The 19,879-nt window shown below is 44.7% G+C and overlaps 1 protein-coding gene across 2 annotated transcripts in view; it reads left to right on the top strand.

Annotated features, from left to right (window-relative positions):
- FIRRM (FIGNL1 interacting regulator of recombination and mitosis) overlaps positions 1-19,879 on the top strand; it is a 49,758-nt gene that overhangs the window by 12,253 nt on the left and 17,626 nt on the right. Inside the window, exons 5-10 of one of the 2 annotated variants that reach the window (XM_070746811.1) lie at positions 2,014-2,154; positions 2,996-3,158; positions 3,368-3,452; positions 4,579-4,717; positions 11,253-11,333; positions 12,637-12,701. In XM_070746811.1, the coding sequence (XP_070602912.1) occupies positions 2,014-2,154; positions 2,996-3,158; positions 3,368-3,452; positions 4,579-4,717; positions 11,253-11,333; positions 12,637-12,701 (674 nt within the window). The remainder of the gene's footprint in view (positions 1-2,013; positions 2,155-2,995; positions 3,159-3,367; positions 3,453-4,578; positions 4,718-11,252; positions 11,334-12,636; positions 12,702-19,879) is intronic. The other variant, XM_070746812.1, reaches the window with a different exon arrangement.

Genomic DNA, 19,879 nt, shown 5'->3' with positions numbered 1-19,879 from the left:
TCTTTCTTTCTCTCTGTCCCTCTTTCTTTCTCTCTGTCCCTCTTTCTTTCTCTCTGTCCCTCTCTTTCTTTCTCTCTGTCCCTCTCTTTCTTTCTCTCTGTCCCTTTCTTTCTCTCTGTCCCTCTTTCTTTCTCTCTCTTATCTCTCCTTCTCTCACTCACTCTCTTTGTATCTCTCTCTTTCTCTCTCTCCTTCTCTATCTCTCCCTCTTTCTCTCTCCCCCTTTCTATCTCTCCTCTCCCTTTCTCTGTCCCTCTATTTCTTTCTCTTTGTTCTTCTATTTCTTTCTCTCTGTCCCTCTTTCTTTCTCTCTCTTATCTCTCCTTCTCTCACTCACTCTCTTTGTATCTCTCTCTTTCTCTCTCTCCTTCTCTATCTCTCCCTCTTTCTCTCTCCCCCTTTCTATCTCTCCTCTCCCTTTCTCTGACCCTCTCTTTCTTTCTCTCTGTTCTTCTCTTTCTTTCTCTCTGTCCCTCTTTCTTTCTCTCTGTCCCTCTCTTTCTTTCTCTCTGTCCCTCTCTTTCTTTCTCTCTGTCCCTCTCTTTCTTTCTCTCTGTCCCTCTCTTTCTTTCTCTCTGTCCCTCTTTCTTTCTCTCTGTCCCTCTTTCTTTCTCTCTGTCCCTCTCTTTCTTTCTCTCTGTCCCTCTCTTTCTTTCTCTCTGTCCCTCTTTCTTTCTCTCTCTTATCTCTCCTTCTCTCACTCACTCTCTTTGTATCTCTCTCTTTCTCTCTCTCTCCTTCTCTATCTCTCCCTCTTTCTCTCTCCCCCTTTCTCTCTCTCCTCTTCCTTTCTCTCTCTTTCTTTCTCCCTTATTTTTTCTGTTTTTCTGCTGTGGGCGGTTTAGGGCACCTCAAACCCTGACGACCTCGCCCCCGGATCGTGGCCGGGACAGGGCAGCTTCCTCTGACAGGCGCCGCGCGAAGCCGAGGGGGCTCAGCAGGAGGCGCAGCGGCGGGCGGAGAGAGGGAAGGGGGGATAGCGGCGTCCCTCCTGGCCTTGGTGGGCCGCCCAACCCTCCCCACCTCCTGCAAACGCGGCGGGCGGCGGGGGGAGAGCGAAGAGCCGGCTCCGGCGGGCGCAGGGCTTGGTTGGCTGGCTGGCGGGGGGAGCGCCGCTGGTGGTGAGAAGGGAGACCCTCCTCCGGGAGGGAGGGGGCCAGGCAGCAGCTAGCCAGCCGAGTTCGCAGCCAAACTTTGCACAGGCGGCGGCCGGCTGCGAGCGACTGGCTGGGTTTTGGGTCTTCGAGACCTCCCCGCCTCCTAAAGCGATTCCCGTAGCCTTCCCAAAGGCTCGGAACCGCCAACGCTCCTCCGGTGCCGCTCCGCCTCCTAAACCTGCGGGGTGGAGGCGTCCCCCGGCCCAGCACTTCCGGAGGCTGAAAGGCGCGGCTCTCTTCGGGGTTGGGAAGAGGAGAGGCGGCGACAGAGGCGGCGGTCTCCAGATGAGTATATCGCCGCCCCCCCCCCCTGCCTGCATCTTCGCTCCATAAGACGTGGCTGATTTTTCATCCTACTTTGGGAGGAAAAAAACTGCGTCTTATGGAGCGAAAAATACGGTAGATATGTAATTTCAAAAAAACCAATTAATTGCAACTGCTACTTTTTTTCCTACATTGTTGGATTTTTCAGATGAATGTTTTTGTGCCCAAGACAGCTTATATTGTTCAGACAGACTTATTAATGCAGATTGAACCCACCACCGAGCTAATAAAATTATTTTTTAATAATATTCTCAAGTTTAAATGTTCTATTTTCAAAGAAAGAAACAAAACTAGTTTGATCTTTGTTTAATAAACGGCAAATGCTAGATGATCTTTGTAGAATGGATAAATATACAGAGATATAATTTAAAACTTATTTAAACATCGATGTCCAAAGTATTTAATGTATCTTTCTCTTCTTTGAAGTCAAAAATTAACAGTTAAGCTGATAATTTTTAAGACATATTTCTGCTGTAGTATTCTTTTTGCAACATTTATTAATTCTTTTATTAATAGTATTTTTTTCTTACAGTCCCTGATACATATGTTAGAAGTATTAACAGACTGCGTGCAACACATTTCTAGTAGACAGGAGATGGTACCCTTAGAACATGTCTATAGCCTTCCCTCTTCTGTTCTTCATGTAATCAAGAATACATTTCTACATTGCAAGGTTAGTGAGGCTATGTTTTGAAAAGGAGCTGACAGATTCAAAACTGGCAAAGCAAATTAATACTAATGTTATCTTTAATTCTTAAGAAATGAAGTTGCAAAGTTAATAGGAACAGATTATATGATAGAATCAATTTTATTATTGTAAACATAAATATTAAAAAAATAAAATAATCCCATCTAAAGCACAGAGTAAAAACTAAAGATATGTGTGAAAAATCAGTTTTGAAAGGTAGTAAATGAATTTTTAAAATAAAATAATTGATTTCAGTTGTGCTTTGATGCATGCTTTTGCTTTTGTTGACAAAAGTGAAATTAAGATTACTGCAGACCAACATCTTCATCCTTGTCATTACATTTTAAGTGTAATTTATCATGAAACTGATGCAATATAAATTAAGATATAATACAAGAACATTAGTGTATAGAAGGTGCAAACCATTTTAAATTTAAGTATAAATCATTTTTAATTCAGAGAAAGTTTTTCTCACCTTGTTGAAAGTATTCTAATCTTAAATGTTTCAATTCAAAGTGTTTTTATATTGCTAAGAAAGTATTTGGTTTTACTATAAAATAATATATAATCCCCAATATTTGCTTGTGTGCTTTGAAATCAGTGCAGCATTGAGAAATTTGATGCATAATTTATTTCCATATTGTGCACATTGATACCTTCTTGAAAAATTCTCCCAAACACTCATATTTTAACAGATATAGATAACAAAAGATGAAATTATCTGGATTATTAATTACTAAATAGATTATTCCAATTTTCTTGGACCATATCAACTGCTGATATAGTAATCTAATAATTTTGTCTTTGAATTTCTGTTTTGGTACAGAGCAGTGAATCTTTATATGCAGAGTGTCTCCACGTGGTTTCTGATTTACTACAGTCATTGTTTAAGGGAACCTATGATTTACAAAAACAGCTTATGATGCTACTAGATATTTTATCTATAAATTCCTGTGCTACTGAAGACAGCATAAGAATTATGGCATCAGGTGTGTATTTTTAAATAGATCTCACTTTATTGATCCATGGCACTAAATGTCCAAATGCTCTTCTCTTTGATGAACATTGATGTTAAAGAAATGTAATTTCATGAAAGTAATAGAAAGTCTTCATTGACTATTTTTTCAACGTAGCCATCTATTATATTCAATACTGATTTTTTTCTTGCTTTTAATTTTTATATTTATTTTCTCTATAGTGATTCATACTATGCTAGAGATCTGTTCTGCTATTTCCAACATAGATCATGCACTTCATGCAAACACATGGAAGTTTATAATCAGGTAATGTTAAACTACCAGTTTTATTAATTATGCAATCAAAAGTTTAGAAGGGGCTTGGATAGTGTTCTATCCTGCATTCTGTATCTTGCAGTAGCACACTGGGAATAGTCAATAGCAGAAGATGCAAACCTGTCTTCTCTCTTCCTTGTTTCACTGCAACTGGTGTACAGAGGCTTGATTTTCCCAAGCAGAAGGTCTACTAAGTCTTCAAGACTTTGATAGACCTCCATGAATTCATGTAATACCCCTTTAAAACTAGCTAAGTTCATGGGTATCTCCATATTCTATGGTAATTAATTCCATAGATAATGTATGAGTTTAGGGGTAGAAATACATTCTTTTTGTGTGTCAACCTGACAGTGGTGAAGCCATAGCAGGCAGCATGTTGTCATGAAGGGGGAGGCAAACTTTGCTGCATTCTTCTTCTTCCACTTCTGATTTCTGGTGAGATCATGACTTCTTCTATTAGGGTCATTATTCAGCATTCTCTGAATATCTGGTATCTGATTATCTTGTTTGATTAATCTTCAGAGCCTATATGAATACTTTTTGAAAACTTACAATAAATTCTAACCAAAACTTACAATAAGTTATTGATCTTTACTCAGCATTTGTTCAGATTTATGATCCCAAAAGAAAACAATGTATAAACTATGTATATCCATTTTCTCAAGCTTGCCCCCAGCAGGTTGTAGTAACTCCATGACTCCAGACATCTCTGAGAGTAGCTATAATCAACTTTAGGTGGAAACCACACATATATGAGCCCTCCCAATTTGTAGAATATGAGTCCCATTTCTGGATGCCATAGTTTGATCAGTCTTGATCAAAAGTTACCTGCATTTATCTACTCGGGACCATTGCTGCTTCAACATCTGGTAAATCCCTCAACATGAATTGGTGAACCTGGGTCATTGTGTCACAGATGTAAACCAGAAGTACAGGAAGAAGAAAAAAAGCATCTAAGATTTTTTTTCAGCTCCTCTAATATTGTCTGCATCAGTCGTGACAGATGCTGATCTTCCCCATAGATACTAGTTGCCACACCCACACTTGTTCATTGTTAGAAAGAATGATGCCAAATCTGATGATCATTTAAGAACTGCTTAATATTTGTTTTTGCTAGGCAGATTCTCAAGCACAAATCCTTAATAAAGGACAGTTTGAAACATTCAGATATCTTTAGTGGACTTTGTGAAGACATCTTGTTTTCTTTCCAATCTTGCTTGCAGTTGGCGGAACATATGAAACAGTCTGGAACGCAGGTGAATAGATTATAACACAACTTTCTTAAACTGATGCTCCCAGATACCTTGGGAGGAAAAGTGTAAGGTCCTAAGTAGTGTGGCTTCAAGCCTTAATCTGATGCTGTAAAGCAGTGGTTTAGCAGGGACTTCATGCAAAAATGATGTGGTTTTCTTAAATCAAGAATGCTATAGCCTGGTATACAAATTATAATTTTTTTTCAGACTAGTCATAAAATACCTGACACACAACGGAAAATCAGCCTGTTTTCAAATTCTTAAGCATTTGTATCAGGTTATTAAATTTACACAATTAAAAGGAGCACATTAGCAGCTGTAGTATAAATGTTATAACATAACCAAATGTATCCCTTCACACTTCTTCTGATCATGTTAAATTGTCAGTATCATGCACATCAGTGATTAGAAGATCTCTGTTCTCCCATGCCTCTGGAAGGAGAGTCCAGCATGGGATTTAGCTCAAATCTTATTGGTAGGGACTGAGTTTTAAATTAATATAATTAACATATTAAGTAGGTACCGCCCCCTTGCTGCCCCAGTACCTCAGTTTTTAAAAAACTCAGTCTAGGATAGGGACTCTGAGTTTTTTACTCCTGAGGGAGTAGTTTTAGGAATGTTAATTTAATGGATTATTATTGTAATAAATATAATAATGAATGTATTGCCTTTTAATCTTGTTTTTTCTGTCTTCACAGGTCATTATATCATTTAGGGGTTTCTGCCCTCCGCGGACAGCACCCCCAACATTCTCCTCATGGGGCCTCTTCTCCCCGCGAGTACTGCCCTGAAGAGGAAGGTTGAGCTGGAGATCCCTGACCTCCGTGGCCATATCTAGCTCGTTCACCCCAGGTGGGAGGGGTCCGCCCCCTACCAACTTAAGGGGGCAGCAGAAAACGCTTGAAAACAAAAGAAAGGCTGAGCCTGGAACAAGCGGCAGGCGCGCTTCCCGGCTGAAGCCGGGAGCAGCGTTCGGAGCGCCTCACAGCTGATTGCTGTCAATGGCTCAAAGCGCTCGCAGCCGAAGCCGCGGAAAGAGAGCGAGCGGCCGCTGGAGACTCAAGCGGAGAGCGGGGAATCCCCAAGCCTTCTTGACAGCCGCAAGTCACGGCGCCTAAACGGCCGTGCATACCGCAGCCAGGGGGACCTCACCCCCCCCCAAGGGCGGCAGTTGGCAGCGCCCGCCATTTTTGCTTTAAAATTGACGCGCGGGAGGAATTTCCCGCTCGGATTTCGGCGCGGTTTGGCAGGGCGCCAGGAGCCAGGCTTCTAATCTGCCCGGCAACACACCTCATTGGCTCAGCCACTCACGTGGGTGAGCAACTGTCACCAGCTAAGGCTGTCATTCTGTGTGGATTCAGGCTCCGTGTAGTGATTTCTGGTATAATCAAACTTCTACAGTTTTGTGAGTAAACGCTGCCCCATTACTCTAACAAGGATGGCTGATCAGCAGGTGGATCAGGGAGGGGAGCAACTCCAATCTGCTCCGGCACCCCACAAGGGCAAAGAAAGGATTTCTTCTAAGTCCAAGGCCAAGTCCTCCCAAACCTCTTCCTCTTTGAAGGAAGCTGAGAGAAAAATAAGGGCATTAGAGCAACGCTTAGATGCAGATTGGCCTCTCCAGCCTCAGGGGTTCTGCATATACCCCCATTCCAGCCGCTTCCAACAGCAGGGACACTGGCATTGGGAGCACTGGGTTCTGCTACAGAGAGGGACTGGTCTCCAGACTGTCAGGCTTTACCATGCCCAACTCCACCATTGCCCTCACCTCATGCCAGACCAGAGAGACCTGCTTCAGTCAGCCAGGCTTACTATGGGCCTTCTACTGCAACCCAGCCAACTGGGGCCCCTTCTGCATCTTTCACACCTACAGCTGCAGGGCTTAGATCCCAAGCTGATGTCTGGCAGGCCTTCCCTCCATCCCTGCAGGACATGATTGCCAACGTTTATGCGCAGGGAATGGCGGTTGGAGCTCAACGTGTGACACCTCCATTGCCACAGCCATACCAGCCCAGGGACCTTTGGTCAGCACCACCGCCCCCTCCTGGGCTGGACTCATTGGCGGGAGACACTGGGTTTCTGGAAGAAGACAGTGAGCATGGGCACAATGAACTATCTGATGATGATTATGCCTGTCCAGAACAGCCAGCTCCCGCAGGACTGTTTAAGCCAACGTTGTTTAGGCTGCTGTTACATAAGGTGAAGCAAACCTTAGATGTGCCAGGGGCGAATGCACCTACAGATGCAGGGGATGGACTTAGGACTTCTGCTTCCCTGTGTAAGGAGCAACCTAAGGAATCCGATAACGTGCCTGCAATGGAGATATTCGTAGAAAATATTAAACGCACCTGGCAGCACCCAGCAGCGGCACAGGGTCCCTCCATGGTGGAGCGTCGCTTCTATACGTTCGACGACGAGATGGAGAACCTGCTACAATTTCCGCCAGTGGATAAGCCAGTGGCCACACTGGTATCCAATGCCGTCGTCCCTTCGGAGACTGCGGACAGTCTCAAGCCGGATGAAAGACGGGCTGAGACACTCCTGAAAAAGGCCCATCAAATGGCAGCATGGGCTCTGCGGGCGGCATCTACTGCATCCATTTTCAATAGGGCATCCATTATGTGGATCCAGGAGGTACAGGCTAGGATGGGGCCTGAGGATTCTCGCCTCAAGCAGGACTTAAACAAACTCCTAGCGGCGGCCGAATTTTCCGCAGATGCCACCTTGCACGCGGCGAAGTTTTCCGCAAGGGGCATGGCTTCCACTATTTCTTCTCGGCGCCTCCTTTGGCTTCGACATTGGCAGGCGGATGCCAAGTCGAAATGGCGCCTGTCATCTGCCCCTTTCCAGGGCACAAAATTGTTCGGGGAGGTGTTGGAATCCGTCCTTGTGGAGGACAAGGACAAGAGGAAGATCCTCCCCAGATCCTCTAGACGTCAGGATCGCAATAACACCCCGTATCGACGCCGGCAGTCCTTTCGATGGGACCCAGCCTCCGGAACTACTCAGGCCTCCAGACCTTATTCACAGGGTCAATATGGGCAGTCCTATTCGTACCGGAGTGATAGGACCTACTTCCAAGGCCGGGGCAGAGGTTACCAGCAGACGAGACGCCCCTTTCGGGGTTCCAATCAACGAGGCTTCTGTGGAGCCAAGTGACTCCATAGGGCAGGTCCCTTTGGGGGGAAAACTCCAAAGGTTTTGTACCGCCTGGAGGACCACATCCTCCGACGCCTGGATCTTGGACACGGTAAGCCGGGGCCTACGCCTGGAGTTCCTTCATATTCCGCCTACCCATTTTGTGTCATGTCCAGTGCCCAAGGACGTTACCAATCAGACATTACTAGAGCAAGAGATTGCGCATCTCCTAGAGATCCAAACCATCGAGAGGGTGCCAGCCCAGATGGAGGGCATGGGGTTCTACTCCAGGGTCTTCATAGTACCCAAGTCATCGGGAGGTTGCAGGCTCATTTTGAATCTGAAACACCTAAACAGGTACGTGTTATACCGCAGATTCAAGATGGCCTCCCTCCGCACGATCATTGCGTCGATCCGGCCCAGAGATCTCATGTCATCCATCGACCTGAAGGAGGCGTATTCACACGTTCCCATTCATCCGGAGCACCGGAAATACCTCCGCTTTTATGTCCAAGGGATTCACTATCAGTACCGGGCGATGCCTTTTGGCCTCTCTTCCGCACCGTGTACCTTCACCAAGCTCCTGGATTCGCTAATCGCCTCCTTACGGTCCCGATCAATAAGACTTTTAGCTTACTTTGACGACATCCTCGTATTGTCCAGGGATCTGGCGAGCGCGCGGCAGGATCTTCGGGACACGGTAGCGCTGTTGCAGGAACATGGCTTTACGATAAACGGGGGGAAAAGTCATTTTTCGCCCACCACCACTATAACCCATCTTGGCTCGGTTATCGACACCATCGCCATGAGAGTTTACCTATCTCCGGAGAGACAGCGCAACGTTCAGGACTTAGTCACCAATTTACGTCACCAGAGGATGGTGCCGCTGGCCTTCCTATTCAAGGTCCTAGGGACTCTAGTGTCGTGCGTGGACATCGTTCCCTGGGCACGGTATCATTTTCGCACACTGCAATGGACTTTACTTCCCTACCAAAAGCGACGTGTGAGTCACACACGCAGATTGATTACGGTACAACGAGGCCTGCGAGACTCCCTAAAATGGTGGAAGTCCTGGGGGATACATCAAGGGTCCCCCTTTGGTCACCTACAACACATCATTGTGACTACGGATGCCAGCCTCCTGGGTTGGGGAGCCCATGTGGACCATCATGTGACCCAAGGGTTGTGGCTTCCTCAGGACTTGATTCCTGTAAATATCAATTTCCTGGAGCTAAAAGCGGTACGCCTTGCCTTGTTAACCTTCACAACGCTTCTCCAGGGAAAGCATGTGTTGGTTCGCACAGACAATGTTGCAACCAGGGCGCACCTCAACCACCAAGGAGGGACCAGATCCCTCCCCACGCAGAGCACATTGCGGGGGAAGCCAATACTCAGGCGGATTGGCTCAGTTGGCAAGCAGTGGATCCAGCGGAGTGGAGTTTGACCCCACAACTGTTCCAGCAAGTGACCAAAAGGTTTGGCAACCCAAAGGTAGACTTATTCGCGACTCCGCACAATACCCAGCTCCCGAGGTTTTATTCCAGATTTCCCACACCGGGAGCCAAGGGGACCAATGCCCTGTACCTTCCGTGGCCCAAGGAATTGCTATACGCCTTTCCACCAATACCATTTATTCCAAGGGTCATCGAGAAGATCCTAGTGGAACGGGCGGAGGTCATCCTGATAGCACCGCACTGGCCGTGGCGTGCTTGGTTCGCAGAACTGATGGGGCTCTCAATTGTCCAGCCATGGAGGATCCCAGACGACCAAATCACCCTCACTCAGGGAGCGATATTCCATCCGGAGCCGCAGTGGTTCCACCTGACCGCTTGGCGCTTGAGGGGGACAGATTGAGAACCTGGAACATCCCTGAGAATGTCATCGCTACAATCCAGTCGGCCAGGAGGCCTTCAACGACTAGGATCTACCAGGCTACGTGGGCCGCATTCACCGCTTTTTGCAAGGTCAGACATCAACGGCCGCAGGATGCTAGTTTAGTCTTGGTGTTGGAGTTTTTACAATCCGGTCTGGAGAAGGGATTGGCTCCCAACACCTTAAGAAGACAGGTAGCGGCTTTGGCAACGATCATTCGATCTGAGGATGGTGGGTCATTATCCCACCATTCATTGATTAAAGACTTTCTGAAAGGGGCTACCAATAGGCATCCTCCACCGATACGACGTTTCCCTACTTGGGATCTTACTGTGGTATTGCAAGCGCTCACAGCTCCTCCGTTCGAACCACTGAGAACTGTGCCTTTGAGGATGTTATCTCTTAAAACAGCGTTCTTAGTGGCCATTACATCGGCACGGCGGGTGTCGGAGCTGTCGGCCTTGTCAGTAAGGCCAGACCTTTGTACATTTCAACCTAATAGGGTGATCCTCCGTTTGGACCCAACGTTCATACCTAAAGTTAACACCCACTTTCACCGGACACAGGAACTTGTCTTGCCGGATTTCTGCGTGCATGGATCACATCCATTGGAACTTAAGTGGCATAAGGTGGACGTGCGCAGAGCTCTGAAACTCTATATCAGGCGCACGGCTCCTTTTCGCAAGACTGAGGCCTTGTTTGTCTCCTTTGGCCAACATCGACTGGGTCTCAAAGTGTCATCACAGACCATTAATCAATGGTTGAAGCTTTGTATAGCAGAAGCGTACAAAGCAGGTTCCCAGACATTGCCTAGTGGAATCACGGCTCATTCGACTCGTAGTGCCGCTACTTCAGCGGCATGGGCCACACAGGCATCGATAGAGGACATCTGTAGGGCGGCCACGTGGGCCACCCCTACCACCTTTATACGGCATTATAAACTGGACACGTTTGCTTCGGCCGAGGCGGCCTTCGGGAGGAGAGTATTGCAACGAGTGTGTGACACTACAGGCTCATGATTCAATGATATCCCTCCCTTGAACACTGGAACTTGGGTATATCCCATGCTGGACTCTCCTTCCAGAGGCATGGGAGAAGAACCGTTGAACTTACCTGAACGGTCTTCTCCATGTCCTGGAAGGAGAGTCCATACCCTCCCATTGAACCATAGACAATTGTTGCATTCAGTTAATGGTTGTTGTTTCTTGTTAAATAAATTCTGTTTCTTAATTGAATTCGTTTTTTAAAACTGAGGTACTGGGGCAGCAAGGGGGCGGTACCTACTTAATATGTTAATTATATTAATTTAAAACTCAGTCCCTACCAATAAGATTTGAGCTAAATCCCATGCTGGACTCTCCTTCCAGGACATGGAGAAGACCGTTCAGGTAAGTTCAACGGTTCTTCTATATTGTCGCAGTTCCTATCCTGAATTGACTTGTCCAGTATTGAATGAGATACTGTAACTTGAATTTTTCTAGGACTTTAGTGTTGTACATTTCAGGTATTCAATTTTGTTTTTGAATAGGAGATTATTGATTACAAGATATTCCAAAGAACAATAAAACTGTGCAGATTCTTTGCCAATTCTCTAATGCACTACATCAAGGTAAGAGTAGTAATTGGCTTCAATTTTATTAAATTAATTTAGCATTCTTACTAATGGTGGTGCCATGCACTTTTTACACAAAGCTACAAATGAACATGATTAAATTTTATTCTATTCTTTTTCTCTAAATCTTCCATTTGAACACTAATGATGGTATTCCGTATAGTGTTTCTAAATCAACAAAACACTTCATGATAGAAATATTTTGAACTACATTACAAACTTAAGTAACATTAAATTATGTTGACAAGTGTTAACCCCATTTCTAAACTTTAAAATTCTTCCAGGAGATCTTGCATATCATTTGGCCCCAACAGTGAATGTAATCCTGTCATTTATCAGAGATTATGTCAAACTACAGTGACTGTACCACACGAACAGGCTGCTCAATTGCAGAAAAGAAAGGTCCACTCGATTTCTGAGTCTTTAATTTAATGTGCAAGTCTCTCTGTTGCCTTGCCTGAACTGTGTGTAACCGTCAAGATTGTGGTGGATAACAAAATTTAAAATCCATAGTTTTAAACCAGTGTATGAATTATATCCTGTCTTCTGCTACTAAAGCAGCTAACTAATCATTAAAATTAAAAGTACAAAAATAATTCTTATTAATTCATCAATTAATTAAATAAAGCCCTGGCAAAAGAGAATTAGAGGGCAAAATAACTTCTATGGTAATGTAGCCCACAACCTGGGAGCAATGCCAGGAGTATGCCTGTCTCCTCTGCCCCAGAGAAATGGACTCTAAGAGAAAGAATGGATAGTTCAGTTAGATACATGAGAGAAATGGTTCTCTGTAAGCCAGTCAGTTAATACTAATTGTATTCTAAACAATACTTGGAAAACAATGAGTCACTTGGTCAGATATTTTAGTATAGGCACCTTTGATTCTTCTATCTTGTCCTAGTTTATATCTAGCTGTACCATGTTTTGAGCCAGCTGAACTTTGCAGTACTTTACAAGGCTGGCTTTTGGTAGCATACATTACAACAGCTGAGATGAAGTGTGATCAGGTTGTGGATAAATTTTACTAAATTTGAAGTAGCATACTAGTTATAATTGCACTAAAAGGTTTCTCATCACAGGTGCCAGCATAGCTAAGGATTAAAGAGCATTTCTGGTCCATAGATTTTGTGGACTAGAAATGGTCTTTAATCTTTAGCTATGCTGACACCTGTGATAAGAAACCTATCTAGATTCTAGAGAGAGGATAACTTTGTCTGATTCCAGTTCAGTATCCCCTCTGATTGGTTTTGGAGTTTTTGGTATTTGTATTTAACACTATTTAACACTGTTTACTTTACAGGAGTTCACTTCATTCCTAGTAGATTCTTGCCATCAGCTTCACCAGACATATCTTCAAATATATAGGTAAATGAAACATAGCCAATGACCATTTGAATGCTCCCTCTATCCATGTTTTCTGAGCTTGAATATGGAACTAATTTGAAAGTCATTTTCCAGATATGATTTTCAAATTTGGAATAACAAAGCTGGAATTTTTGGTATTCAACAAATGAACCACATAAATTAAAGCCCAATGCTGAGTATGCTGAATGGATCTGTGATGGTGTTGCTATATTATGGATTATAATAACCAAAAGCATAATTTCCTGCCTTGCCAAATTATATGCATTACATGTAACTAGCCACCATAGCCATGGAACTTGAAAATGGAATTGTTAAGCCATGGAATTGTTTTCCTGTAAGCAAGATGCTGTTTCAAGGAATCTCTGGTCAGATAGCAACAATAACATCACCATACAAAAATCATTCTACTACTTCTCTGCTGTTCCTCAGATTTAACTGTTAAATGGAGATATTAACAACTAGGGGGAAAAAATTGAATTTGGAGTCCTTGGGAAGCATATTATCCTATTGGATAATACAGTAATACCTCGTCTTACGAACTTAATTGGTTCCAGGACGAGGTTCGTAAGGTGAAAAGTTCGTAAGATGAAACAATGTTTCCCATAGGAATCAATGGAAAAGCTAATAATGTGTGCAAGCCGATTAGGAAAATCCAAAACATTAAGGCTTTAAAAAAAAAAGCTGCCGACAGACGAAGCTGAGGCGAACGGAGTGGGGGGAGGGACAGCGAGAGGTGGCAAGAGGTGGCAGTCCCAATGAAGCAAGGCGAAAAGAGCCTCTCTTGATCTCCATGAGTCCCTCCCATTTTTTCCCACCCTGTCCTGCACCTTTCTCCTCTCTTGATCTCCGTGGGAAAAAACGGGAGGAACCCATGGAGATCAAGAGGGGAAAAAGGTGCAGGACAGGGTGGGAAAAAACGGGAGGAACCCATGGAGATCAAGAGGGGAGAAAGGTGCAGGACAGGGTGGGAAAAAACGGGAGGAACCCATGGAGATCAAGAGGGGAGAAAGGTGCAGGACAGGGTGGGAAAAAACGGGAGGAACCCATGGAGATCAAGAGGGGAGAAAGGTGCAGGACAGGGTGGGAAAAAACAGGAGGGACCCATAGAGATCAAGAGGGGAGAAAGGTGCAGGACAGGGTGGGAAAAAACGGGAGGAACCCATGGAGATCAAGAGGGGAGAAAGGTGCAGGACAGGGTGAGGAAAAACGGGAGGGACTCAAGTCTGGAGGTGGGGCATCCCAGCGGCCGGCGGCAGGTTCGTAAGGTGAAAAAAGTTTGTAAGAAGAGGCAAAAAATTCCAAACCCTGGGTTCGTATCTCGAAACGTTCGTATGATGAGGGGTTCGTATCATGAGGTACCACTGTATTTAGTTGGAAAAAATTCAGCAAACACATTGGTCACTAGAAAGAGAGAATGCTAGCTATCATAGGCTGGAAAGGGGCAAAATTTTGTATTATTCAGAACTGGAACAAATTAAAGTAGACTGAAGATAGAGAAGCTCAAATTTTATGTACGTACGTACGTACATATGCATTTTATTTATTTATTTGTTTATTTATTTATTTATTTTTATTAAATATGCCACCCATCCACTCAATGTTTATGTAGTGTATGATAATGTCCTCCCGCATATTACTATTTCATATAAAGAAATACTTGTCATATTTGTGTCTACCACCAGATCTTGCTTAGCCAATTTAGGATCTTTGCCATCTATAGACAAATAACACCGACTGCACTTTACCCCATTACAAGAAGAATGGGTAGTCAGTCATGATGTCCCTGTATTGAAATGAAATCTTCTGTGAGAAAATTCCAGCGTGCAATGCAAACAAGTATTTAGCAAGACCACATCTGGAATACTGGATCCAATTTTGGTCACTACATTACAAAAAAGATGTTGAGACTGGGGAAAGTGCAGAGAGGAGCAACTGAAGCCTTGAGATTAAAGCATGTGAAGAACGGTTACAGGAATTGAGTATGGCCAGTCTGGAGTATAGGAGTGTTCCAGTATTTGAGGAGCTGTTACAAAGAAGAAGTCATCTTATTTTCCAAAGCACCAGAAGCTGTGTCCAAAACCTGTTCAGAAAGGCCACAGCACCACAAAACTAAGAAAAACAAGAGAAACAGCTGCTTGACATCTTTCTCCCTAATGGCTATCCCACAAACTTCATATTCTAACACACTACACTCAAACACATCACACAGCTAACCACTATGCAAAAGCTAACCCTACTGTACACAAAAGGAATGTCTGAAATGACAGAATCCGCCAACTCCTAGGAATAACAATAGCCCACAAACCCACAGCCACACTCCATCAGGAATTACCCAGAATCAAAGACAAAATAGAAAAGGAAGAAAGAAACAATGTATTCTCCAGAGAGAATCCAGGAATAGGTGTCATCTTTTTGGTCACGCCTCCCTTGCCTGGTTTCGTCCCAATTTTCGACTCAATCTTTACCTAGCAGAGACATTTGAGAAGAAATGGCTTCACCAATTTAAATTCCTGGATTCTCATTCAGCAAACTGCGATAAAACCTTTCCCTGTGATCACTGAAAGTGATTCGGACAGCTTCCCAGTCAGCAGCAAGGTCCCTGTCGTTCCCGCACCTTAGCGGAGGGGAGCTCATTTCCAGGTGGTCTCAGACCCAATGAGCTGAGGTCCCTGGCACTGTTCAGATCAGTCCAGTCACACTACTAGTGGCAAAGCGGCAACAGTTCCCCATGAAAGAGTCTGCCTTTGTCATTGACAGATGCTGAACTCGAAAATGGTGGCTCCTGAGCACTCAACCAGCCACCAGCCATAGGAGGTGAGCAGGGAGGATAGGAGTTTCCCAGGCTGCAGGCAAGGCTCCTTTGGTCAAAAAATGGCTGTCAAAGGAGCAGTGACTTGGATCTGAGCTAAAGCCTTATCAAGTGGCAACAACTCTAGGGCGGCAGAAAAAGATGCCAAAAGGCACCAAAAAGCCATTGAGAGGGAGATGGCAAAAGCAGAAAGGTCTGCAAAACACCAAGGGCTGGGAAGTCCTCCCAAGGAGTTGCCATTTTGAAGAGCAGCCTTGCAATGAAGCTAACATACTGCAGCCTCTTTGTTACCGAACCTGGTTGCCAGATGGCGCCAGAGAACAAGTCTCTCAGATTCAAACAGACTTTTGACAGAATTGCGGCTTTTCCTGGTTCAGCAACCAATGAATCTGCAGCAGAAAGAAGTGGCCATATCCCTCTCAGGAGGTCACGGTCAGCACCTGAAGCAACTTTCACTCCTACAGTGGCGGATTCAAGGATCAACGGCCAGAATTGTCTGAGCAACTGAAAATGCTTGTCTCTCATGCTACAGCAAGGGAGTCAATCTACCTCGTTGCCTGGGCTGTACCAGTCACAATGGCCACCTCATTTTTTAATAGGACTCTTTTCTCTGACTTTGCCACTTGCAAGAGAGAATTCCTTCCGATGATGTAAGATCCCATCAGTAAGCTGATGAAGACACTGAATTCTCAGCAGATGCTATCTTGAACGCAGCAAAGTTTGCCTCCCCCTTGATGACAACCTGCTGCTTGCTATGACTTCACCATTGTCAGGTTGACACACGATACAAGTGGAAGCTGGCCTTGGCTCCTTTCATAGGCGGCAAACTATTTGGGAATGCTCTGGAACCCATCTTGATTGAGACCAAGGACAGGGACAAGGCCCTGCCTTCCCTGCATGGGCGAGTTGACTGTCTTCCCTCACTATACTTCTGGAGGCAACCCCAGCGGGCTTACCTTGGCAGGCAGGACAGACAACTAGATAGGTCTGGCTTTTGGAACTGACAACGATCCCAGGGCAAGTGGCCATTTCATGGCTTAACAAGTCACCCCTTTTGCCGCTCCAGGTGACTTCAGGTCAGACCCGCCCATTGGCGGTTGACTAAGCCTCTTTGCCCACTAATGGGAGGCTACAATGACGGACACCTTGGTCCTCAATATCGTGCAATTTGGCCTCACACTCAAATTCCTCTCCACACCCCTGAGATTCTTTATATGTTGCTCCATATCAAAGGACACAATGAAGAGAGGCCTCATGGAAACAGCTATTCAACATTTGCTGGATATCCAGGCCAATCAGTCTGTCCCACAGGACCAAGAGAGGTAAGGTTTACATTCCATCTTAATTGTGGTTTCAAAGATCTTGAGGGGGCTAAAGAGCAATTCTGAACCTGAAGAGGTTTAAGAAGCACCTTACCTACGAATGGTTTCAAAATGCAGTCCCTCCAGTCAATACCGGAAAATATCAGAGGGGGCAATTTCCTCATGCCACTAGACCTGACAGAAGCATACCCGCACATGCCTATCTTGCCATCCCACTGGCAGTTCCTCTGATTTCATTATGCGGGCCAGCATTACCTCTACAAGGCCCTGCCATTCGGCCTATTATTGGCACCCAGGACATTTACAAATCTGTTGGCAGCATTGGCAGCCACCTTTGGATCCTTTCAGTGCAAGTCAGATGCTACCTGGATGATATACTAATCCAGTTCTCCTCACGCACCCAAGCGAGAGAGGACTTGCCGATCATGATCCAAATACTACAGGACCAGGGCTTAATCAACATCGAGAAGAACCACCTCTCTCCAACCAATTGCTTGCTCCACCTGGGAGCAGTCATAGACACAACATCATGCGTGGTCTCTCTCTCTCCCAGGAGAGACAGACCAGTCTATAGTCCTTGGCAGATTGCATCCAGAGGGAAAGTATATTGTCCCTGGCCCTCCTGTTTCAGCTCCTGGGCATGATGGTATCCTGCATATCCATTGTTCTATGGGCACGCTTGCATGCCAGGGCCCTCCAATGTTTTCTACCAGCGATGAGGCAGAAGCAATTCCCCTGCTAAGGTCTGAGTTCCACAGGAAGTGCTCCAGACCTTCTGGTGGTGGATGTCCCAGACCATCACCAGGGGATGCCTATTCAAGGAACACACCCACCCATAACAACTGGGGGGACCATCTCCAGTCCTTGATGGCTCAGGGCCAGTGGATTTAGACAGACCTGAGCCCCAATATCATCTGGTTAGAACTCGGGGCAGCCCACCTGATCCTCAGGAGGTTCCAGGACACTGTTTCTGGACAACAAGTACTAAACTTGACAAGACAATGTGACCACCAAGGCCCATATCAGCCACCCAGGGGATACCCCATTCCAGGTCCCTCATTCAAGAGGCAGAATTGTTAGGCCTTTGGGCAGGGGTAACGAACCTGCAAGTGGACCATTGCAGGGGTAACGAACCTGCAAGTGGACCATTCTTCATAGTAGAGCAACAGTCGACCACTCAGAGTGGTGTCTGCACCCCACTCTATTTCTAGGAACTGGCAGAACACTTCAGCTTTCCAGTCCTGGACCTGTTTGCCACATTGTCCAACAGCAGCTGCCTGGGTTCTTCACCAGATTTGCGGCACTGGGGGATGGAGGGGATTGATGCACTCTGTGCTCCATTGCCTCAAAGGCTACTGTACACCTTTTCTTTCCGTTCCCTTATTCCAGGCATGATAAGGAAGGTATTGGACAAAAAGGCAGAGATCTTGCTCCTAACCCCCATTGGCTTAGAAGACCATGGTATGCCAATCTGGTCAACTTGTCCATGGCCCAGCAGAATCTCCCTCAGCCAGGGGCTCTTGGTCCACCCGAACCCACTATGGCTCCAATTGGCCGCCTGGCACTTGAGCGGAGATTCTTGAGCCAGGACAACTTCTCCTCCAAGGTAATTCGGACCATTCAGATCTCTAGGAGGCCATCCACCAACAGGAATATGTGATATGACCTGGAAGGCATTTTGCAGCTGATGTTCCAGTTCAGAAATTGACCCTTCTTCAGTGTTAGTTGCTCAGATTCTGGAGTGACCCTGATCTGATGTAAACTACAAGACCCATCACAAGACTCACAGCTAACCAATCACAAGATCCTCACTTGACACATGTGAAGCCCTTATAAACAGAAGAACACTTAACACCGACATGCCCTAAACTTTGTTCAGAAACCAGCCCACAAGCTTGGAGAAATCTATTTTCTCATGGCAATTGATCACCCCCAAGAAATTTATCATTTCTTAACTAAATTTATTGAGCAAGATGCTTCAAACAGATGATAATCCAATATCAGTCTCACTTCTACTGTAGAAAAAGCTAAAATACAGGTGGAAATGCTTTATACATCATCTCTATTTTTTTATAAAAAAGAATGGATATAAATCTAACAAAGATTTAGATCCTTTACAGTACAATATTGAAAGAAGCCATTTGATTCCTGCACCAATGGATTCCCGAACTGTTTAATCCCCACATAAAAGTTCAATTTCCAAATGAAATAATGGGAGATTATATTTGAACACCTTCTGTATGCCAAATTAAAACAAGGAAGAATGCAGTGGTGATCAGGAAATTCTGAATTTGCGGGAGGAGAACCATTTTAGTCTGCAGATGTCAACAATCAGAAATTGTCTGTTAATACAGTTTGTCCTTGACTTAAAATCATTCATTTAGTGGCCATTTGAAATTAGAACAGCACTGAAAAAAGTGTTTTATGACTGTTTTCACATTTGTGACTGTTGTAGTATGCCCATGGTCATGTGATTAAAATTCACACATTTGGCAACCGACTCATATTTATGAAGGTTGAAGTTTCCCAGGTTCATATGATCCCCTTTTGCATCCCAAGAAACAAAAGGAAGTTAGATTCATTTAACTGGGTTACTAACTTAACAATTCCTTATATAACTGTGTGGCACGAACGATTCTAAAATGGGGCAAAACTCAGTTAGGAACGGAAATTTTGGGTTCAATCGTGGTTGTAGGTTGAGGACTATCTGTACTTTTTAAGACTAACAATTTTGTAAGTAAGATTTTGTAAACTACCGCAATTTTCTTCCCTACCTCATTTCAGCATATTTATATCTTATATCCGTTAGGCCCTCCTATATGTGTTGACTAAATTGTAGCTCACAATAGCTTATGCCTTATAGTATATTGGATACCTGATAAGGTCTTTTTGAAGTGTTAAATGCAACCATTGAACTTCAGATAATTTGGGAATAAGATATTTGAAAACCTGTAAATGGCTCTGCTTTATACTATTTTGAATCCTAAAAGTTCATTTTTAATATTTAATATTATACCTCAATAGTTAAGAGCATGTTAAGCACTGTA

The sequence above is a fragment of the Erythrolamprus reginae genome, chromosome 3 (genome assembly GCF_031021105.1).
Source record: "Erythrolamprus reginae isolate rEryReg1 chromosome 3, rEryReg1.hap1, whole genome shotgun sequence".
NCBI classification, from domain to species: Eukaryota; Metazoa; Chordata; class Lepidosauria; order Squamata; family Dipsadidae; genus Erythrolamprus; species Erythrolamprus reginae.
Note: the sequence above shows the minus strand (reverse complement) of the source record. Positions and strands in the feature narration are given on the sequence as shown.